The 23,443-nt window shown below is 42.7% G+C and overlaps 2 protein-coding genes across 3 annotated transcripts; one reads left to right on the forward strand and one right to left on the reverse strand.

Moving 5' to 3' along the window:
• The first annotated feature begins 3,015 nt into the window (after positions 1-3,015).
• On the forward strand, positions 3,016-17,779 carry E2F5 (E2F transcription factor 5). 2 transcript variants are annotated; one of them, XM_058831968.1, is made up of 9 exons: positions 3,016-3,472; positions 9,165-9,274; positions 9,967-10,128; positions 11,306-11,349; positions 13,148-13,212; positions 14,129-14,393; positions 15,104-15,304; positions 15,718-15,762; positions 17,048-17,779. In XM_058831968.1, exons 1-9 carry the CDS (start codon positions 3,347-3,349, stop codon positions 17,155-17,157), a joined length of 1,128 nt encoding a protein of 375 aa, XP_058687951.1. In that variant the 5' UTR covers positions 3,016-3,346; the 3' UTR covers positions 17,158-17,779. The 2 variants fall into 2 exon arrangements, 1 of the variants encoding a protein (XP_058687951.1); XR_009276881.1 differs by lacking the exon at positions 17,048-17,779 and having other exon boundaries at positions 3,230-3,472; positions 14,129-14,424.
• On the reverse strand, positions 17,737-22,985 carry RBIS (ribosomal biogenesis factor). The gene is made up of 3 exons (XM_058831969.1): positions 22,843-22,985; positions 19,349-19,465; positions 17,737-17,904 (listed from the first exon to the last, which is right to left on the reverse strand). The coding sequence occupies exons 1-3, from the start codon at positions 22,960-22,962 to the stop codon at positions 17,836-17,838; spliced, it is 306 nt and encodes a 101-aa protein (XP_058687952.1). The 5' UTR covers positions 22,963-22,985; the 3' UTR covers positions 17,737-17,835.
• Between the last annotated feature and the right edge of the window lie 458 nt (positions 22,986-23,443).

Below are 23,443 nucleotides of genomic sequence, written 5' to 3' on the forward strand. Positions count from 1 at the left end.
ATAGTTATTTCTAACCTTTGGCTATTTTTAACTGCTGTCAAAATGGGTCAAAACATGTATAGATGAAAAGCATCATGAAATTTTAGGAATTGGCATGTTTAATAAGGGAAAAGGAAGTTGGAAATGTCTAAGCCAAGAGCCTGAAGCTTTGCTTCAGTGAGGTAAAGATTCTTGTAATGAGAGAACCAAGAATGTTGAATCACAGAAGGGCTTGGTTTGAAGGGGACCTTAAAGATCATGCTGTTCCAACACACCTGCCATGGGCAGGGACACCTTCAACTCTAGACCAGGTTGGTCAGAGCCCCATCCTACCTGGGCTTGAACACTTCCAGAGATGGGGCATTCACAACCTTTTCTGGACAACATGTTCCAGTGCCTCACCACCTCCCTCACAGTAAGGAGTTTTTTTCCTATTGGCTAATCTAAACTTACTGTCTTTCAGTTTAAAATCATACCCCCTTGTCCTGTCACAACATGCCCATGTTTCTTGGACCTGAAAACATGCTTAATCTGCCACTTGGAGAATGTGCAACTACTGAAACTTAGAGTGGCTTTTTTGGCAGCATAGTTTGGTTTTCTCCACAGCAGTAGGCTTCCTACAGGCTTTTGAAATAGAGAAGATAATAACTTAAGAGCTTCTTGTAGAAGCAAAACATAAGCCTTATGTTAATATAATGTTACAGTTATTTCATGGTGGAGGCTTTACCATCTCCACTGTACTCAGGCATTTATTTCATTTGCTTGTTCTCAGAAGCCCCAAAACTGTTCCTGAACTACCCCATCCTCTGAAGCATTTTCATGCTGCTCTAGTAAAGAGAGCCGTGAGCAGTAAAATCACGGGGACCGCTGGGTCACCAGGTGGAGCTATTTCCTCCTTGCCCTTGTGCCTCGCAGTGGCTGAAGCACAGTCCAGTTGCTCCGGTGACCAGAGCAGCCCCTAAGCCGATTCACCATCACTTGTTCAGAACCCAGGCTTCAGCACATTGGCACAGTGTAACTGACGGGCATTTTGGTGCCCAGCAGCCCTGTAAAAGTACTTAGTGCTAGTAAAAAGCCCTGGCCTTTGGGCAACTGTGTGAGGCCTGCTAGGTTTGTTATCAATTTGTTAATTAAAGCTTGTGTGAACCAGAGCTTGATACCAGCTGCTTCTTGATATGAGGTGCAGCTTAAGCGTGGGATGAAAAAGGCCTTGAAAACATGGGCACAAGTTGAAGGCAGAGGCCGTGGCAGCACAAACAACATCCTGATCATCAGTGACTAGTCTTTGACAAAGCACAACCTTGAAATCTGGGAAGACTCTTTGCTTTAAGAATGGAATTAACAGTTGCAAAGCAAAATAAAAAAAAGGCAGCCCAACAACTGAATGAGGCATCTGCAACAGGCTGGGGAAACAGCCCCACTCTGCTTCACACAGGGGGAGGTGTGTAGGGCTGAGAATTATCTAGAGATTGCACGGTCTTATAAAAAGGTAAAATTCCAAATTTGTGGAGGGGACAGAAAGCAGGCACCTGCTTCATCTCTGACTCCCTGCATTGAGTTCCCATACCTGAGCCATGGAAACACCAGGAGTGAGCCATCAGCACTAATGGGGAGATGTCTGTGCTGTGGTACTCTCAGCTAAGGTAGGAGGGAGCTGTTAAGGACTGTTTGCTTGGAATCTGTGCCTTTGGTCCATAACGTGTAAAAATTAATAAATAGTGGTAATAGTGAGCAGGGTGTAAGAACTCCATCAGTTCTCTACAGGCAGAAATATTATTTTTTACTCTTGTGCTCTATATACTCCATCCACAGTATGTGAGGGAGATGTTCACCTGGAAAGTTGTTCAATAGTGTTTTCACTGATATCATTGGTGCAGAAAACTTGCACTACTTCAGAGTCCTTTTCTGTCATGTTTATCAAGTGTTTCCAGGGGCACTTCTTTTTTCTTTGCTTATTGTTTGACCAAGCTACACTTTGGGTGAAGTAATTGAATACCTGGAATGCACCAGGAAGTTACAAGAACTTATTCTTACCTTGATTCAATTTCTTAATATCTCCTCTGAGTTTTAACTCCAAAATCGTTGTTCTGAAACTTATTTTCTGATTTCATCATAGGGAGTTGTTAACATTTTTAACATGAATTCTTTCTAGCCCTTGCTCTTCACTCAGGAATTTCACATTACAGTACTTGGGAACATGCACATCTTAGTAGGGCTTGGAACATTTGTTTTTCTTGCAGATGACTCTGTCTTTGGCATTGTTTATGCTCTTTATGATTACATGGCTTCCTTAAAGCTTTTTAATAAATGTTTACATTATTTTTACCCTCAAAATGGTAAAATAATAAAGACAGGGTGCAGGTGAAAGCTATACTGAATTTACCTTTTCACAAGGATAAATTTCAACACAGCATGATTGAAAGATATAACTTGATAAAATAAATAAATTTAAATGAATAAAAATATAAACAAAATGTGAACACCAACCTTGTCAGATACAAGGCACGCTCTTGTGCATTAATAATAACAATTTAAAATTACTTCCATTATTGGACTTTGTTTTCATTTCCCAGCTAAAGAATCATCTGTTTCAATCAACACTGAGTATGGAATCAAGAAATTCTCGTGTTAGTTGAGAGCAGGAGGACTGTGATTTCAGGTCCAGAGACAGTGTTAGCACGCACATGTTGCCCTGAAGCACACATTGCATGTGCAGGTAGAGCTCCAGTGTGGCACACCAGGGTACCGTGCTCCAGTGCCGCGTGTACCTGAGGGTCTGCTCTTCTTCAAGTGCATCCCCAGAATTCTTATACCCCAGGGACTCTAAACCTTCTCTGCTTTTATTCGATGGTAACTGAAAGAGGTGTACCTGAATTATGGCCAAGGATATTTGGACACCAGTGGAAAAGACTGGGTAAGCATACAAAATTCCGTGTCCCTGGCCAGTTCGAGTGTCCCGTGCCTGGCCTGGGGAGACGCGACAAACATCGTTTACAATTAACCTAAATGTTTTTATATCAAATGCAGACGGTGAAATGAGCAACAAGGAGCTATCGCGGCGGGGATAGGCAGACTCGCGGACATATCTGGCAGACTCCGGGCCTGCGCTACCCGTTCTGGGGGCCCTGAGCGAAAGCCGGGAGCTGCCCGCGCCTGCCAAGCGAAACCCCCGCGTCTCAGGCCGCGGGGCCGGGCCCGTCCCTCGCCGCGGCCGCAGCCCCGCGGGGCGAGCCGGACCGCGCCGGTGTCCAGGCAACGGCGGCGGCGTCACTTCCTGCGGGCCGCCCCTCCCGCCGCCGCCTGGGCCGGGGGCCGCGCTCCCGCTCGGGCCGTTGCGGCGGTCGCGACACGTGGCCCCGCCGGCGGCATGGCCGCGGCGGCCGAGGCGGCGGGCGGCGGCAGCAGCCGCCACGAGAAGAGCCTGGGGCTGCTGACCACCAAGTTCGTGTCGCTGCTGCAGGAGGCCAAGGACGGCGTGCTGGACCTCAAAGCGGTGCGAGGGCGGGGGGGCAGCGCCGAGCCCGGCCGGGCACAGGGCCCGCCGCGCTGCAAACTGGGTGGTGCAGCGCGGGGGCCGGGCAGGGCCGCCCGCTCCCTCCTGCCTTCTTGCCTTCCCTCCTTCCTGCCTTCCCTCCTTCCTGCCTTCCCTCCTTCCTGCCTTCCCTCCCTACCGCCTGGCGCGGCGGGGCCTCTCCCGGCCGCTGACGGGCTGCGGGTGCCCCGTGATGGGTGACAGCCGCCGCGGTCGGCTAAAATACGCGTTTCGGCTCATTATAAAGGGGTTAAGGGGTACCGTGCGTTAGGTGTAACTTGCTGAGAGTGATCTTATTTACTGTGCCCTGTTCTGGGCTTCTCAGAAGAAGAAGAGCTACTGGAGAGGGTCCAGCGGAGGGCTGCAGAGATGGTGCGGAGGCTGGAGCATCTCTTAGGAGAGACTGCGGGAGCTGGCCCTGTTTAGTCTGGAAAACACTGAGAGCAGGTCTAGTCAGTGCATATATATCTTATAGATGCCAGACTCTTTGGTGGTGCCCACTGACAGGACGAGGAGCAGTGGCCATAAAATAAAGCACAATAGTTTCACCTCAACATGAGGAAGAACTTCTCTACGTTAAGGGTGGCAGAGCCCTGGAACAGGCTGCTCCTTCTCTGGAGACATTCAAAACCCACACGGACGAGTTCCTGTGCACCTGCTCCAGGAGACTCCACCTTGGTGGGGGTTGGACTAAATAATTTCCGGAGGTCCCTTCCTGCCCTAATAATTATGTGATTTTTTTTTTTTTTACTGCCCTATGTTGCTCCCTGCACTGACTCAGTGTATGGGCTGCTGTTTAAACCTTTTTCTTGCCCTCCCCCCTCCTTTTAGTAAGAGAAAATTATGCTGAAAACCAGACCATTGCCACCTCATACTTTGTATTATGTGTGAATGAAAGAAGCTGAATTGGCATATGAGCGACAAATCACTGTCACCCAGCTCTGCAGCCAGCCCGCTGCCTCCAAGGCACCAGGATGCTGGGCTGCAGGGGCTGGAGTGTCTCCAGTGATGCTCTGGGACCAGCCCACCTTGGCGAGGTCCTGGTGCCAGGAGGTCCCTGTGTTGCAGGAAGGATCCTTGGGACTGTGTCCTGCCAGTTCCCTGGAGTGTGCTGCCCTCTGGCCCAGGAGCTCGGGCCCTCTGGGCTGTCGGGTGTGCAGTGCATTGAGGCAGAGGTGTGTTAACCTAACTGGGTAAGGTCATCCGTGAACAGCTGAGATGTTCAGCAAAATGCAGCAAGAGACTGGCTTGGTGCTCTGCTTAAGGTCCTTTCTGGAAAAGTGACCTATTTTTTGATTACTCTTAATAGGCCCCAGGAGGTGAATGGTGTTCTTGGAGATTATTTGTGCATCCCTGTTCAGAGTGGATGCACTTTGGTGATGTTACTGTGGCTAATGAAACTTCAGGGTGAATAGGGAAGGACACTAATAGTTTTTATATTCCTCATTCAGTTGTGCTGTGGTCTGGACAAGTTGATGAGCTGCTTAGTGTTAGTTGCCTCTTTATCTAGCAAAACAGAATGAAGATATCCAAATCTTTGGGATTGTTGTACAGCTTCCTTTATTGTCTGTCATGTCCTGAGAGATGTTCCAGGTCAATCTGAGAAGCAAAACATACTCAGTTTGTAAGACATCAGGCCCAAAAGCTTGGCTTAAAGTGCCAAAGAAGATTGACTTCAGCAGTAAAGTTGGGCTGTGTAGTGGGATGGAACAATGCTTCTTGTTCTCTTTAGTGGGTAAGGTGCCTTCTCAGAGGGAATGAAAGGGTTGATAGCCACAGAGAAGTTAAGTGGGCATTGAACCAATCACAGACATTTCTGCTCAAGACTTATCTGAGACTGGTTTCTGAATTACAGATTACAGTTTGTTGAAAGTAAATACTAACTGCAGTGCATAAATTGTTGGTACTTTCATAAGCAGTGAGTCAGAACATACATTTCTGTAACTGGTTTTCTCCTAAATAAGCCATATATCTAAGGAAAAATGAAGACCATTTTGTGTATTCCTGTTATGTCAGTGTGCTCAGAAAACTGAAGAACAGGACAGTCTTGAAATGGAACAGAGCATTCCAAGAAATAATTCATGCAGTGAACACCTTTAAGTGGCTCCCTGCTGGCTAGTATTGACTGTCTCATGTTGTGCTGCTGCTTGGTATTTCTGTAGCAAAACCAGAACTAGAAAGAAAATAATATTTGAAAACAGATGGACTTCCAGCTTTGTGATGTAGCAGTTGAGAAGGAAAATCTGTCCTATGTGATGTTTTCTGGTGATCTTTAATACCTCTATAATTATAGTTCAGCAGGCTGTAAGAGGAAGCTGTGAAAATGTTATAGTGCAAGACATTTCTCTGGTAATATCTCAAAAGTTGTGGAAGGGATAATTTTCTTTACTAGAGATTTGGATTTTGCATTTACTTTAAAATCAAACAGTTATTGTAAAATAATGACATACTTGTCACAGAATAGCCCTGTATAAAGAAATCTAATTATGGAATTAAGTTTGAAACGCTAAGGGATAATATAGAAGGGAAAGAAAACTAAATTTCTATCTGCAGCAGCCCATGAATTACAGGGAAGAGAGAAAAAGAGCAGGATAAGTGAATAAGGGATAAACCACCTGAATGGATGTTGTTCATGGTGTGCAATACTTCTGCCCTAATTTCTTAAGTGGGCTTTGTTACCAGCAGAATACAGTCCCTGCTCTAATGATGGTTAACTAGTGTTTCTGATCATCAGTGCAAAACATGAGATATTCTAAAATCTACTTTTTTTAGAAGTGTACTTTTCAGGGGCATATAACTGCCTTACACTTGCTGTACTCCACAGAAGAAGAAAGAGCCTGTCTATTCGATTTTACAGATTTTATGGGCATGTGTGCCTGCCTGCAGCTGAACCTGTGCTGAACTGTATTTTCTGCATTCCAGGAGCTGCACAATTGGAAGGTACACAGAACCATAGCTCTGTGCTTAGGTACTTTATTCCAGCTCTGAACCTGTCTATGAGACACTCATGAGTGGCTTGAATATGTACTTAATCACAGTATGATGAGATACTAGGAATAACGACACAATTCAGCAGTTTAACATTAGAAAGATTTTATGAAAGAACTCTGAATGTGGAAGCTACGTCCACCCATGTTAGCAGGGCCATCATTGCAGATGTCCCTTCCTAGACACAGGCTGAGAAGTGATGAGTTTTAACAGTGTTTTTGACAACAGATTTGTCTAGGGAAACTCTTTTAATTATTCAAATTATTAGTGAATCGTTTATGTAGAGGACTGAACTTAATTTCTGTTCCATGTTCCTTGCAGAAGGTATCCCACTGATAACTGCTAGAATGTCAGGGAGGAACTTCTCAATTGCTTTTTAAAATATCTGTGAAATTTTAAAAAGATAATTAGATTACAAGGTCAGAAAGCTAGTGAATGTCTGGATTAAACTTCTCAGCTTGGAAACTGGCCCCAGCTTGTGTTGGAACTCTTGTTTTAAGTAGTTGAACTTCATAGCAGTGATTGAATTGTATATAGGGCTAGTCAAGCCAAATACATATGTAACTGTGCTGTTCATTTTCCTATGAAATGAGCCCCTGTCCTGGGGATCTGGAGCTGGTAGTGGTGTATCTGCTGCTGCATGGGAGCTGTGCTTTGGTCATACAAAATGCAATAGCATTTAGAGTGGAACAGTTACTTCAACTTTGAAACATTTGAAATTCAGAATTTCAAATTGAAATTCAAATTGAAATTCAGAATTTCAAAATCAGAAAAAGTGACTTTTTTTTTTTTTTTTTTTTTAAATCTTAAGCTTTGGTTTCACAGCTCCAAATTTATGTACATTGGTATCTTTTGCTACCAGTACAGTTTGAAAATACATTAAGATTAGTAAAGCATTTATATTTTGCAGACAGGCCTTTGGGAAAATCTCAAGAGGTAATGAAATCTGTCTCCAGAGCAGTTTCTTCATTGTTCAAGCCATAAGTGGTAGACTAAGTCCTAGGTCAATATGTGGAGCAGTGGGGAAAAAAGCAGAAAGTTGAATAGCATCTGAGGGTATGCTGTCTGTTCCTTACACTGAATAATGTAAACAGCTTGTAGAATAACTGAAGACTGTGAGATGTATGGGGTGCTGATTCAGCATGGTGCAAATGACATCAACTCTGTCACTTGTTAGATTTTTAAGGTTCTCTAGCAGTCCTTGGAAGCAGTGTGTATGTATGCAGCAAAAATAGCAGATTAAGATAGCAGGTGCATACCTAGTGAAACAAGGGATCAAAGAGCCAGTTTCCTTGGAGAGAACTAAACTGTGCTTTATATGTATTTGCATGCATCTTGTTTTGTTAGTTAAGAAAATATTTTAAAATACTCATACTGAAGACCATACAAAGGATAAATGCTGCTAATGGTGTCAGTGAAAACAGTGTTGACATCACTGTCAAGGAGAAAGAACAGTGTTTAGACTTCATGGGTATAAGGGTATTTTTTTTAATCTCTGTTCTTTCTTTTTGTCCTTTCAGCTTTATTTCAGTAGCAAAAGGTAATGGTACTATTAAGCAAAGAAATTTGGTTTTCTTTCCAGGTTATGGTTGTCTCGAGCTGTACCTTTCTTTCATATAGGCTGCTTACAAAAAGCATATATTTAATAGATTTTGGAACAAACTGAAATAAATCATTATGTTCCTCTAGTAGAAATTTGCCTTTATGCATTAGTTCAAATTCAGAAGTCTTTACCTACCCTTCTCTTTACTTTTCTTCTTTTATTTGTTTAATACATACAATCCCATGTAATCATTATATTTAAGTGTCCCGAGTAACTACAGAGTTAGACTCCTCTCTGCTTTTCCTTCTTTTAGTGAATATTCTTTGAATTTGAGTTCCTTTGAAGGAGGCTTTCATGTGGAGGGCATGACTAGCCCTTTTGCTTATTTTATCTTAACTCTTTGCATCAGTTACACAGAAGTCACCATGGAGAGAAAGAAGTAAGGCACAAAGTGGTTGCCTCTGCCTGACGCTGCTTTGCTCGGAGGGGCGAGGTGTGACAGTCCTCAGACGCACTGCACAGCTGGCTGTGTGTCAGCAGCAACATCGCTGGCAGAGCTGCTGGGGTGCTGGTGCTTAGTGTGACAGATGGAGTGAGCCCTTGTGCCCTGCGAGGGGCATCTGTGCAAGGACAATGCTGGCCTGAAATACTGCAGCTCTCCTGCAGACACTCTGTGCAATTACAGCCCTGTTGTTTCGTATCCTGGCACCACTGAATCCAAACAAAGGCTGTAATAGCTTGAGTGTCAGTGGAAGGAATAATAAACTTAATATGGTCTTGCCTTCAGAGGCTTGCCCCACTTCAGGGTGTCACTGCCTGCCTTCCATACCTTTTCCTGCCCTCCAGAAAGAGCATGGCAAGCTCTTCCATGTAACTGAAAATCCTCCAGATACTGACCAGGGTCTTTGCAACCCCAGTGAGCTCCTCTCTTCAGCCAGGGGACTGCTCCCTGTGCTTTCTAGCACTGCCTGCAGGTGCTGAACTTCAAATTCATGATGGTGTGTGGCTCTTGGAGGGTGGAAACTTCCCCCTTCTAAGTTACATTAGATGGCATTTTTCCAAAGAAGTGGCTTAACTTCTTTCCCTCAGCATGTAAGGTGCTGATACTTGTTCTCTCCACAGGCTGCTGATACGCTTGCTGTGAGGCAGAAGAGAAGGATCTATGATATCACCAACGTTCTGGAGGGGATTGATCTCATTGAGAAGAAGTCAAAAAACAGCATTCAATGGAAGTAAGTTACGTCAGTTCTGCAAATTTTCACATGCTGAAGAGCAACAAAAACTGCCTCTTTCTACTTCTGCCTAGATCTAACACCATAAAATTAATGGCAAAACTAATTGTGCTAATCAATGACCAATATGATGTTGTAGAAGTATAATAAATATAATAAAAATAACAATATAAAATTGCAAACAAGCTGTATTTGTTTTCCGTTTAACTTGCGTCTGTGATACATAAAATCAAGTTTAAAGCAGACAGAAGAGAAACTCAAAAAACTTGTAGTGCTACTTTATATGTAGCACTTGTAGTTGCAAAATTCATCCCGGAATGAATCTGGGAGGGGTGTCAGGACACATTGTCTCCACCTACCTGCCCTCCCACAGTCCCTGCCTATTTTCTCGTAGGTCTCTGAAGGTAAAAGCTCAGAATAAGAATTATAGGGGAAGGACATAGGCCCTGCCAAACAGAAAAAAACTGCATTCCAAAAGAAGATCAATTTTTGTAGAGGGAAATTCTAAATGTGATCTGAAATTAAGCATTTTCATTTTCATGTCAAAACACTACTGGGAGGTTAAATGCTCATTTCTTCATATTGAATATTAGTAGATTTTTCAAACGTTGAAAATAGTCTTAAGAAATTGTCATTCTATGTTTGCATTAGATTTTCACTTGTGATTTCATTAATCCTTATACCTTTTTAAGAGGGGTAGGTGCTGGCTGCAATACAAAAGAAGTCATAGACAGGCTGAGGTACCTGGAAGCTGAAATTGAAGATTTAGAGCTGAAAGAAAAAGAATTGGATCAGCAGAAACTGTGGCTTCAGCAAAGTATCAAGAATGTCATGGATGATTCTACAAACCACCAATATCCTTTTAAACTAATTGTGTGCATTTCGGAACTAGAATTAAATCAACAGTTAAAGTGTAGGTAATGATAAAGCATAATGTTATTCATTTAGCAAGGTAATGCAAGTATTTTTTCAGGTTTTGCTTCAACAAAAGAAGATATAAATCTCATTTACGTGATTTTTTTAACTTCCATGACTGTGATTGGTAACACGAAAATAATTTAGTGCATATATATAGTAACTATTAACTCAATAGTATAATCCTAGAGTCTTACTTGAAATTAATGATGTTGCTTTCCGGAACTTGAATTTTTATTTTGTTACCAGTGCTTTACATGAATCTTTTTCGTTACTTCATTCTTTTGAAAAGATTAAGCTATCACCCAAAGATAAATGGAGTTGAGAAAGTCCTGAAGCACGTTTGGTTTCAAACTGGAAAAAAAATCCTGTATATAATATACCGGAGAGTTCCAGCTGCATTGCTTGTCAGCATGTGTTGTAAAACAGACATCTGAGAATGGGAGCAGGAAAGTGCCCTTCTTATCTATAATACTATTGAAAAGTACTTAAAATTACCGGAGTTTCTGTTCAGAAACTTGTTTCTGTAAAATGAATTTTTTAGCAAAGGAGATTGAAGTTAAATGTTAGGACAAACTTTTGGGAGAGCTAGCACGGGAATTGATCCCCCAGGGAGGTGGTGGAATGTCTGTCACTGGAAGTTTTGCCTAAGAGGAAAGACATCTGTCTGGAATGTCTGAACAGTGGATTGATCCTACCTTGAGGCAGAGGAATGGGATGGCAGATGAATTACAACATTCCCCCTAGCAGTATTTTTGTGTGATTCTGGAAAATGCTGATACATACTTGAATTCTGTATTTTCAAATTAGAAAGGTAAATTGTATTCTTCAAAACAAGATTTTTACATGTTCTTCTTTTTTAAAAGAATCTTCTCATTCAAGCTACTATTCACAACTATTTTTCCTTTTGTATTTTCTTTTCTGATACAGGTATTTTCTTTAAAACACAAAACTTATTATTTGCAACGAGCCATTCTGAAAGTCAAAAATAATGTCTTGATTACACCTCTAACAATAATAACATTATAGTTTAGACTCAGTTTGGACAAACTTCTGAAGGGCAGCAAATACCAGTTTTATACTGTATTAAGAAAAACGTTCCTTGACATAAATTACATTTTCTTATGTCACCCACGAAGATATCTGCAATTGCTTCAATGGTAAGTTGTTGCTAGACTGTATTTCTAAAATGAAGGATTTATTGAAAAATAACTTGCTATCTAACCTGCTTTTTTTCCTGCAAATATTTTGAATTGAGAAGTACTCAGCAGTGATCAATACTAAGTAGAGGTCTTATAATGTTCATGGCTACCAAATTCTGGCATTTTCTAGTTGTAGTCACAGATTGTATAGAATGGAAGCTCAGCTGGAGTCCTGGTTTTGGATGTCTTTTTTGGTATTCATACTTTTCAGCAGCTTGCCACGGGCCAGTAATGGAACCAGAGACAGGACATGTTGGTCCAACCCTCAAAAAACAACAGGAAGATCCAAATTTCATATAATTTTCTGGTGGCAACTGTGGCCAGACAGAGCTTGTGATGCAGTATCAATGTAGCCAGCTGAAGGTCAATGATGGGGCATTGCTACTAAATCTAAAGGATTCCTGTACAGGTGGTTTGAAGAAATTGCCAGGAAATCCTGGCAGAGGTTACTTCCCTTGACATCATCTCTTGGTCCTGGGGGACCCAAGGGAAGATTGTTGTTCAGCCTCCAGCTAGGCTCAAAACCATCTTTTCTTTGCCACAAAGAAGATTTTTTTTTTTTAAATAAAAACACAAGATTAGAAAACTACTGCAGAATTTAACAAAAATGAGTGGTTATTGAAAAGACTTAGTCATTACAAGACATGGAGGCACCTGGCGTGGTGCTCACATAATACTTCACCTAAGTGTTTTTTAGGAGGCAGAGAAAGAATAGTGTTATCCCAGATTAGTCATGGACAAAGAAGAAACTGTGTGCAGGTAGACAAGTGATCTGCAGTATTGTGCCAGTGCTGTGCATGTAACTGTGGTCCCCTGACTTTAACCAATGCATTTTAATGCACATAGTAAGCCAGAGATGAGTGTGACAGCTGTTACATCCCATTTGTATGTGGTGTAGAAGCCATGAGCTCAGATACTTGGAAGTGCTGGCACTGAAGATGAACATTAATACCTCTTCTTCCTTCTGTTAAATCTCTGTAGTACTATTCATCAAAGTCATAAGGTGAGCTAGACCAGAGAGCTAGTTTAGCTGAAGTTATAAGGGGAGTGGCTGGGGAGCTGGGGTTGTTTAGCCTGGAGGAAAGGAGGTTCAAGGGAGACCTTATCACTGTCTACAAGTACCTGAAAGGAGGCTGTAGCAGGTGATGTAGCTGTACCTCTTCTACCAGGCAACCAGTGACAGGACAAGAGGACATGGCCTCAAGCTGCACTGGGTTCAGGTTGGACATCAGGAAAAATTTCTTCAGGAAAGGGTGGTTAAGCATAGGATCGGGCTGCCCAGGAAGGTGGTGGAGTCAATATCTATGGAGGTATTCAAGAAACAACTAGACATGACACTTAGTGCTATGGTCTAGTTGACAAGGTGGTGATCAGTCAAAGGTTGGACTCGATGATCTTTGAGGCCTTTTCCAACTTAAATGATTCTTTGATTCTGTGAAAAAAGGAATTAGTTAAACATTTTCACCTTATGTTATATATACAACTAGAAGACAAATGGGTAAAGAACATGGCGGATCTTGTACTGTTGTGAGAAAAGGTTTTTGCAACTATGATCTAAGTGTTGGAATTCTGTGATTTATACCATGCAGTATACTTGGATCTTAGAGGGACTATACATGTCCTACCACAAGTTAATATATGCTAAATTATGCAGTACTTTAAGTGGCCTTAGAGAATTTCCATAATCTCATTTGAGTGGATACAAGACTTAAGAAAAATGCTCTTAACACTTTCTTAAAAATTGCTGTTTAACCAGGAGATACACTTCTAGCAATTCAAGCACCTTGTGGTACACAGTTAGAAGTACCTAGACCTGAAATGGTATGTACTGCTTTCTTGTTTACCTAAGTGTTCTAGAGCAATAGTGGCAAAGAAGAGCTGTTATAGAGCAGAGGAATTGTCTCTATCCATGTGCAAGAGGAGGGGAGAAAGGATTAGGAATTTTTTCAGTTGAGAAGAGCGAGGCCAGACATTAATAAGTGGGGTTTGTACACTAAGATAGAATAATGGTAACACTGCCTTCTTTTAAAACCAAAATACACAAGTAGGTTTCTTCTCTCTTGCTTTTGCAGCTTTCAAAATAATGCATAGTTGTCATGAATTCTCTTGAGAACTCAGTGACTTTTGTGTGTCAAGTTTCTCTGCTATATTGTTAAAATGGATCTCTTATGAAAAAGCCTTTTAGATTTAGTTTTGATGTAATTTAGATTTAGTCTCACAGTACTAGACTGGATAGAGAAACAGACTGCAGTCTCATTTTAGCCAAAAGGATTAAATTGGCAAGATTAAAGTAGGAGGCCAAATTATTTACTTCTGTCCATCTTTAACTTTTTGTTGTTGTTGTTGTTGTTGCAGTGCTTGGTTTTAAATAGTGTTTACATAGTTGGGAGAGAGCATTGTATGAAGCGTGATAGCCATGTGCTTGTAGAAGGCGGAAATTCACCTGAGAAGCTATTTCACAAGTTATTTTTAGTGAGGCTAAGCACAGTCTAATATCGGTAAAAGCATCCAAGTCTAGAGCCGTGAAGCTGATCAATGGTACTGTCTTTGTCCGTCTGCTGAAATTGGTTCAGGCAATGGTAAGGTTCTCTGCAGGAGCTGTTAGCAGCTGTGATGTTGGATTTTGTTTTTATTTTCTTTTTGTTGAGGACTAAAACAGCTGATCTTAGTCTTCAGCAACTTGTACAGTTCCAGATTCTCAAGGAACAGTAACTTTCATAATACATCATCTTTACAGGGCCAGAACAGACAGAAGAAATACCAGATCAATCTTAAAAGTAGTTCAGGACCTATCCATGTGCTGCTTATAAATAAAGAATCGAGCTCCTCCAAGCCCATGGTGTTTCCAGTTCCTCCACCCGATGACCTTGCACAGCCCTCATCTCAGCCTGCAACTCCAGCGACTCCAATTAAACCGGCTGCAGCTCCTCCAAATCCCCCACAACATGACCCCAACCAAGGACAGGAGTTACTGAAAACAGCAGTTGGGGACACACCATCAGGTGGATCCAGGGGTTTTCCTACCTCTGATGGGTGAGGGAGGAAGGCAGCTGGAGGGAAAAAAGAAACTGTTAAGAAAGGTGGCAGACAAAGGAAAGATCAAGAATTTGCACAGGGTAGCAGCTGTCCATTTAAAAACTACTCCAGGGGCTTAGTAACAGTTCTCAGGTTACAGACACCTCTTCCTCTTGTCTGGTGAAACAGATGCTTCCCTCACATTTTACCATCTTACACTAAACAGGTTTTGGATGTAATCCTGTTAATTATTCTGAGGTGCTTCTCCAGAATGCATTATGGAGCAAAATTGCAAACCTCTTGACGGAGGATATGATTTGAACGTGTCTTTTAATGAGACTGATAATACAGGCACCAGTGCCAGCTATTGTACCACAAGGTTGTTTACCTTCTTCCACATAGTCACAGTAAGACGCTGCCTGAATATCAGGTATTTTTTTCACAGTAATAGTAAATTAATAGGTAATAGGAAAATAATTAAGAAAATGCTGTATTACAGCTGCATTCCTGAGGGGTCCTGATTACCTTCATTTATTAACCTTTAATTAATTGACAGTTAATTAAATTGTGACTGTGGAAGGGGAAGACTCCTCTCACCTGATGCCAGACATTGGCCATGTTCTCCTCAAAAGGGGGCAGGTGCTGTGTGTTCTGTTTCATTGTAACAGACTTGTAACATGCCTTTCTGTCTGTATAGATGGCAGTGTCCAGCGGGACAGCACAGCCCCCACAGCCCCTTACTCCAGCCTTCCGGAGCCAGAGCTCTACCCCAGCCTGTCTGGAGACAGTGCCCAAGCCTCAGCCAGCTCCAGTGACTACCAGAGCTTGCTGCCTCTGGATGTCAACTGTATTCTCAAGCCAAACTCATTTGACATTGCAAAGATGGAGGAGCCTGCAGGTAGGGTTCCTGTTTAAATATTTCACTGGTTCCCTAAGCCCTTCTCTTTGTGACCAAATGACCAATGAGTTACACAGAGATAAAAACAAGTCTCTCTCTATCTTCCAATGAAGCCACTGAGTCAGTTCTGGGGAGCATACCAATTTTGAGCAAATCTTTGCCACCAAATAAGCTTCATGTTGTATATGACTCTTGGGTTTTAAGAGATAAGTGGGAAAAATGTACAGGGGGAGGGAAACTGAGAGATATAAAGATACTTTACACATACATGGCATACTATCTCTGCAGCTCCTACACTGCACAAGCCATAGTGTACTCGGCTTCAGTGTTCTAATGCAAAGAATGTGTTGACTGCTATAAACACATATTAAAAAACCCTGCATACATAAAGCATGTGCTCCCGTCTTTCACAGGAAGTATCAGTGGAGATATTATTGATGAACTCATGTCTTCTGATGGTAAGTATTTAGCATCCTTTCTAATAATCACAAGTAGCAGCATGGTTTTTGTGTATACAGCACTTAGAATGCATCTGCTAAATCTGATGCCAAGAGTCAGTATGAAACTACTTTCCCGTGTTGCCTCCTCTGTCACTCCTGTCTTTGCTCCCCTTTCTATTCCCTGCAACAGTTTTATTTAACAATCAAAATATGAAAACTTTAATCCAACAAGCACTTACATGCATGAATAACCCACCAGTATTTAATTTAGGGACAAAGAAAGAACAAGCTGATGCCTAGTGTGCTGCCTTAAAAAAAAATAAATCTGGTTTAATTCTGTTCTGCCTAAAGCTTTGTGCAGGTGTTTGGAGTACGTATTTCAGAACATAGTTCTGGATGCAGACTGATACATGTCCAGCTGTGGTACACTAACAGAACAAATGTCACCCATTTCTGTTCTTGCACTTCTTTGGCCACAAGAGCGTAGCACTGAAACACAGCTACTATAGAATTCATGTCCTCGCTACCTCTCTGCCACTCTCTCTGAGGTGCCAGACAAGGAGGTGAACTCAACTTGCTTTGTTCCTTTTGCCCTCTGTTCTGTAAGGCCTGTAATATCTGCCCCTCAAGCAGACCACCTCAGGGCTCATCCAGAAAGAGACGTGGTTGTAAGATCCAAGGGGCAAGATGAGATTCTGTGAACATGCCAGTATGTGGTTAACATGGAAACAGCCTCCACTTCTGGAATAGGGGTGGTATGCCCAGCTCATGTACACTGTGTTAAGAGCTCCTACAGTGCAGAGTGAGGGCTGAGGCTTTTCTACTTGCATTTCTCCCACAAAGAGAGTTTTGAGTCCATCCTTGAAATGCAGTGCACAGACAAACTGCTAGCTTCCATTTCCCTTCTGTAAAAATAGAGATAATGCTAAATTCCTTACTTATTTGAAGGCTGATACATGCAATATTGTACCAAGACAAAGGAATATAAATTATGGCCTTCTGGTTAAAGTTTTCAAAAGCTCCTCAGGAACTCCATTGCTGTAGAAGAAATTAAACCTCTATTCCACAACTATGACTCCTCTTCAGTAGACTTAAAATACCAAGGAAAAAATGATAGATAAAACACTTACTGCCTTAGTTTGAATGCAGTACAGGTTTTCACCATGTTTCCCAATGAGCTTGTCAGATTATCAAGACTATTTTAATTATTAAGACTAACCCTGATGACAAACATACTGAATTATGATAGGGCTGATTTTTCCAAAAGTGTTTTAATTTAAACTAAACTATTCCTGCTTTACAGTTTTTCCTCTCTTACGACTCTCTCCTACTCCCGGAGATGACTACAACTTTAACCTGGATGATAATGAAGGAGTCTGTGATCTCTTTGATGTGCAGATACTAAATTATTAGATATTGTGTCAAGCAGACTACTTATCTACCTCTAACTGTAACATTCTAGACTTCTTCATAACCTAAGTATTTGAATAATGAATGTATAACTTCTTAGTTCACTGACTCTGGGAGTATATTTCCTTTTGCTTCCTTTACTTCACAAAACAAATTCAAGAACAAGAAAAAGAGGGCTCTTATGAAAAATTCTGGCACTTTTTCACTCGAGTGTTTTCCTGTCTAAGCCAATTGTTTGGAGCTTTCTTCAGTAAGAAAAGCGAAAATACTTTATAGCCTTTTGATAATTTTTTAAAAAATGATTAGGCTTCTTGCTCACAGTTAACAGCATTTTCTTTGAAGCTTTACTGCCAAGAAGCTTTCAATATTCTTTTTTAACTTTTCAAACAATTTTGAAGCTTTCACTGCCAAGTTGAAAAGTGAAGGGTACCAGTTTGAGTTATGTAAGTTGTTTCAGTGAACCAATTTTGTGAAGTGCCTTCTGTTTTAGCACTTTAAGTTTCTCACACTGACTTCTGACATTCCACTTTCCTAGATGATAGGAAAGGTCTGTTTGTAGTTTGTATTAAAGTGTGCCAATACTTGTATATTAACAAGATTTTTTTAATAAAATTGTGCAAACAAAGACAACGGTATTTATGGTCTTTCATTTCTTGCAACCCCTTTGTTGACCATTTTGCATTACAACTGAGATAATAGGCTTGTGGCAGCATCCACATTTGCTGGTTCCTCTTCCAGATTTGTGGAAACCTGGAAAAAAAAAGGAGTTTCAGTTTAAAGCAGAAAATAATTTCTTTTTACTATGCTTAAAAAAAAAATAAAATACCCAGACTAATAAATACCCATTGTCCAGAAAATTTATCTTTTATATATTTAATTTAGGCTAATTTTGCAGTCATACTTCAATAATTTGGGGGGATTGCAGGATACACTGAAGCTGAGACGCTGAAAATGCTTTGGGCTTTGCGAGTGTCACACCAGTAACGTAACACACACAGCCCAACTGAGACAAGCTCAGCTTTTAGTTCACAACTGCTCTGAACAACATTTTTGCAACTTTGGAGAAAACACTATTCCAGCCTGAGTGATTAAATTCAGCAGTCATGTAGAGCACTGCTAGCACAGGAGCAGTAGTATAGTCTGAATTCTTGGGGAATAAATGACAAGCCAGCAGTGATGAGACCACTGGCTCCAACTGCCTTGAAATCCTGGTTTGGCTTCATCCTGTGCTGGCACCACTGTCACTTATGTTTCGCTTTTCCCTCAGCCTCTCCTTAAGGTATTTGACACTTGTTTAGTTGCTCCCAGCTGTACAGAAACTTGGTCATGTCAGGCACACTGACAACTCATGTCCACCTCTCCAAATTCCATCTTTCCCAAAGAGCCAGGATGGATTCATCTGCATCTCATCCTGAAGCACTGCTCTCTCTCCCTGAAACTGTGCCTAGAGCATCAGTCAGCAGAAAGAGTTTGTATGGAGGAGCTTGTCAGAAATTAAACTTTATGAATTAATTCTTGTGCAAGACTCCAAGTAGGCCTGTATAAAAAAATAGAAAAAGGCAAGAGAAACACTGTTTTGAATCCTAAATGCTGCAGGCAAAACCTCTACTACAGAAATTGATGTTTCACGTGTTGGTCCTGATGAAGTAATATGAAGGCTTAGGAATTGGGAACAAAGAGAGGCAGAACTGTTTGTTTCAAAGCACTGTCAGGTGCTTCAGGTAGGGAACAGCCAGGTTCATCCTCTCTGTGTCTATGTGGACATGAGTTTCAAATCAAGAGGATGGAGCTGGGACTAACTTAAAAAAAAAAATTAGAAATCAGCTAGAACCTAATTTTAAAATATGCTTTTGAAGTGTGCTTCAGCATGGCTGCCCACCATCTTCTGTCTCCACTGTAGTAGTTATATAGAACTAGAACATGGTAACCAGGTTTCAGCAGTATCACACAAATGAAATTCATAAAACTGGGACTCTAAAGCAATTGCATGAATTCACAGAATATTCTGAGGTAGAAGGGACCCACAAGGATCATCAACTCTTAAGGAAATGGCCCTTAGGGGGTTGAACTCAGCACCTTGACGTTACCAGCACCACATTCTGACCAACTGACTGCTTGCAGTCCTGGAGACACGTTATAATGCTTTAAACATACACATTATTTTAATTCTCAGATTTTGACAAAGGGAAATTACCTGCTGAGTCTTCTGAGGTTCTGCTGTGGTACATTTTGATAGCTGTTGGATTTCTTTCTGAACTTCAGCAAATGCTTTATTTATTGTGCTAACCTTTTCAGCATTTTTAATGTTTATCTGGGAGAGAAAAAAACACACACATTGGTATATTTAACAAAAATTCCACTGATGTGAAATTGCCCCGTTTTTTGCAATTGTTATGGATCCATTGTTACATGTTACAATATGTTTCGTCTGTTACTTCATTAGGTTATCTGTGTATTGTGTACTATGTGCTGTGTACTAATAAAATCAAAATTAAAGAGTTAAACTTGCTCTATTGGAATGGGAGCCCATAGTGATCCAGAAAAAACACAGAAAACAAAAGTCAGGCTTCCCAGGCCCTGCTACACCACCTTCAGCTCTCAGCTGGAGTTAAGTCTCAGGAAGGGTTCCTTCCTTCATCTCTGTGGTGGACGGACCCTGGCTGGATACCAGGTGCCCACCAAAGCTGCTCCACCACTGCCTTCCTCAGCTGGACAAGAAATATAATGAAAGGTTCATGGGTACAGATAAAGGGAGAGATCACTCACCAGTTGCCATCATGGGCAGAACAGACATATCTCAGAACAACAACAGAACAATCTCAGCTCTGACACCTGGAACATTTCCTCCTCCCTCCTTCGACACTGACCTTGGTGTCTGCAGGGCAGTTTCTTTGAAAAATTCTCACTCTGTTCTGACTACTGCTGGTGCGTTTCTTAACTACATCATCCCAAAGGCACTGCGAGTGCCTGATGGGCTCTGCCTTTGCCAGCAGCATATCCATTCTGAAGTCAGCTGGCACTGGCACTTTCAGACATGAGGGAAGCTTCTAGCAGCTTTTTAGAGAAGCTATGCCTGTAGCCCCTCAAACCAAATACAATTTGTAAATGATTTTACTATTTTGAATTTCTTCCAGTAGCTTACCTTTCATCATCACACTTTGCATCCTAATTGTTTCATATTACAGGTCTGGCCAACAGCATCTACCAGGTTTTGCCACAGTGTTTAAAAAAATTCTGCAACTGTAGCAGAGTAGAATGTGTATCTCTGGGCACCTCAGCCTCTCTTTTAGCCTAAGTCTGCCTTCGTAAGTTACTTCATCAAAAATCTTGGTTTCAAAGAGGAAGCACTAGAATATGGACATGTGTTGAACTCTGGGGACACCTGTCTGTGGTACAGGAGCAGGATGGATGCAAGAGGGCATAAACTCTCACCGCTGCAGCAAAGTAAGGTTCAGTTGATCTCAGCCCTAGCACCTGCTGCTTCCAAAGTCTGGAATGGGAGCATAGCCAGGTAATTACATTGCAAACATTCTAGAAGCACACATAAAAGTCTTCAAGCACCCCCAAATTTCAGGATACCTACTGCTATTTCAAAGGCTACTCCTGTAATTCACCTCTTAGCAATTTAAACAGGCAGAAGCAAACTGTGAATGGTTACACTTATTCACTTCCATAATTTCAGAGCATGTATACAGTAACAGTAATTCTGAAAGCAGTGGCAATGAGGCTGATAAAACAAGTCTACTCAGATGAACACTAACTGGGACAGTGACTGGAGAAATACAGCCCCAGCTTCCAGCTCTGATCAGAGTGGACGAACTGTTGGAACATGATGTACTAAGACCATGTGTTCAATCAGGGCTTGTCACCATCTTCCAGCTTCACAGGGGTTTTAGAAGGTTACGTTTTAATACGTGATATCCTCAGGTACTCAGGTAGGACTCCTCCACAGAAAGAGGCTCTATAGCTACCACGGGTATCTACATCAAAAGTTGTCTGAACAATTACAAAGGGCTTTTAGCTATTAACGAGTTAATGTATTTTAGCAATTTTTCTTTCTGAGCGTCTTCCTATATTGCTTAATGGTAAGTAAATCACATTAAGCCCAAAGGCTTAATGCTTTAAAGAATACAGCTTCAAACACAGAGAATAAAATTTTACTTCTAATAAGCTACTGAATTTTCATGAATATGATTTTAAACCTGTTTCTCCCTTTATTACAAAGAACTGTCTAGACTACGAGGACATGCGACGCCAGCAACATGAAATGTTTTTTTCTAAAGTTTGTTACATTCCTGTCTGTCCACCAGATTAATTTGTCAAGTGGCTCTGGCTTGCAGGAGAAAATCTGAAACACCCTTTTTATATGAGCCATTTACTTATGTCTGTCCAGCAGACTGCAACTGCATCAAGTGGAAAAAACAAGCCACAATCTGCCTCTATTGTTTTTATGAACAGAGGCTTTTCTATAGGGACAGCTGAACTCTTGCAGAACACACAGCTCAGGCTGGAGGCAGGGTTTGAGAAGATACCATATTCCATATACCATACTCGCTGCTCACAACTGGAAATCTCTTGCTTAGATCACCTCCATGCCTCTTCCCCTGCACTGCTCCCTGCTCCATGACCCCTCTGCCCCTCCTCTGAGCTGTGCTCCTCTAAAGACACAAAAATACCAACATTATTTCTGCGTCTTTGTTTTTCCATTGCTTTAGTATGTTCTATTGCTCACAGAAGCATCTATAGAGCATCACAGCCCATGTAAGGTGCAAAAAAGGGGCAGAGAGGAATTAAGAGCAAAACATCCAGCAGTGCACACTCCTAGGGTCTGTTCACTGTATCTCACTGACAGTTTTACTTGACAGCTGAGGCAAATAAAGCTAATGAATCAGAAAAGGCTCCATCCTTTCTGGTTCTTCCCCACCAAAATGATTCTCTTTGCATTCATTCATTCATAATTAAGTTTGTTCAACTCACCAACCCAGCACATAAAAATGCAAAATGTATTTTTAATGGCTTTTGCCGCTGATTTAGCAAGTTGAGTCACCTAGTGGGCAGAGTTCCTGAGCCAGCATCACGGAGAGCTGTGGGAATATAGCCCAGAGCCTGGCAAAGGGTTCCTTCCTGGGACGAGGAACGTGATGGAAAGGAGCAGGACTTCCCCTTGTTAGTCGTGGTAACTACGCCCGGTTTGGACCAAGGCGTTTTGCTAATCTGTACCCTGAATTACACCCTCAAGCGACGCTGTGAGTGCAGTCCAGTGAACGCCAGCTCGCTGAACTGCTGCTGACGCGCCCCTCAGCATCGCGTTCCCGAGGACAAGGCGAGATATTACCAGATACTTCCGCGACACCCCTCAAGCGCAGCCGGATGCCTTCTGTGGCATATGCCTGCAGATTAGCCAAATTAATTTCTTGTGCTTCTCTTTCTGCAGATGATACATTCACATACAAACCTAATTTTCGGGTGAAAATCGCGCGCTTTGCCGTTTTGTGCCCGGACGCACATTGGCCCTAAAACAGCTCGATTTACTTAGTCCCGAGGCTTGCTCCACCACGCAGCGAGGTCGAAGCGGAGGAAACCCGCCGGGCCGAGGCCTCCCGCGGGCGCCGCAGCAGGGCCGGGGTGCTGCCCGTGGTGGGGCGCTGCCGCAGCCCGGCCAGCGCCTCCTCCCGCCGCGGCACTCACCTGCTTCAGCCCGGAGGTGACGGGCCGCGCCTTGCCCTTGGCCTTGGCCCTGAGGACACCGCTGCGGGCGATGCGGAACACGCTGCCGCCCTTGCCGGCCGCGCCGCGGCTCTTGCCCATGGCGGCGGCTGCGTGACGTCACACGGGGCTGTGACGCGGTGGCCGCCAATGGCCCGCAGCGCTGTCACACGGAGACCGCGGCGCCGCCAGGGGGCGCGCGCCGCCTCGGCTGAGCGCTGTGGAGCTGCGCTGGGGAACGGCCCTGTCCCTGTCCCTGTCCCCGTCCCTGTCCCTGTCCCCGTCCCTGTCCCTGTCCCTGTCCCTGCTTGCCTCTCCCGGCTTTTGCAGCACGGGAAGGCTGAGGGCTCCTTGGCGCGTGCCCGCAGCCAAAATCCGAGTCCGAAGCCCCGCGTTGCCACGAGCACGTGCCCACGGGCAGCTCCCGCCACACACGGTGCTTGGGTAAATTCCCAGTGGGTTGTGGGAGACCCTCCTGCCTCCCGACCCCGCTTGGGAAAATGTGAAGTCTGCCTGAGTCCTATTGCAAAGGGAATTGGGTTTACACCCCTGGGAGAAAAACGGGAGGGGACGCAGCGGAGTG

Source organism: Poecile atricapillus, chromosome 2 (assembly GCF_030490865.1).
Source record: "Poecile atricapillus isolate bPoeAtr1 chromosome 2, bPoeAtr1.hap1, whole genome shotgun sequence".
Taxonomy (NCBI): Eukaryota; Metazoa; Chordata; class Aves; order Passeriformes; family Paridae; genus Poecile; species Poecile atricapillus.

Excerpts from the sequence above, each read along its gene's own strand:
- E2F5 (XM_058831968.1), top strand. The coding sequence starts at position 3,347 with ATGGCCGCGGCGGCCGAGGCGGCGGGCGGCGGCAGCAGCCGCCACGAG. Across the intron at positions 9,275-9,966 it reads AAAAACAGCATTCAATGGAA|AGGGGTAGGTGCTGGCTGCA; the intron begins GTAAGTTACGTC and ends TACCTTTTTAAG. Across the intron at positions 15,763-17,047 it reads TGAACTCATGTCTTCTGATG|TTTTTCCTCTCTTACGACTC; the intron begins GTAAGTATTTAG and ends CCTGCTTTACAG.
- RBIS (XM_058831969.1), bottom strand. The coding sequence starts at position 22,962 with ATGGGCAAGAGCCGCGGCGCGGCCGGCAAGGGCGGCAGCGTGTTCCGC. Across the intron at positions 19,466-22,842 it reads TCACCTCCGGGCTGAAGCAG|ATAAACATTAAAAATGCTGA; the intron begins GTGAGTGCCGCG and ends TTTCTCTCCCAG. Across the intron at positions 17,905-19,348 it reads AACCTCAGAAGACTCAGCAG|GTTTCCACAAATCTGGAAGA; the intron begins GTAATTTCCCTT and ends TTTTTTTTCCAG.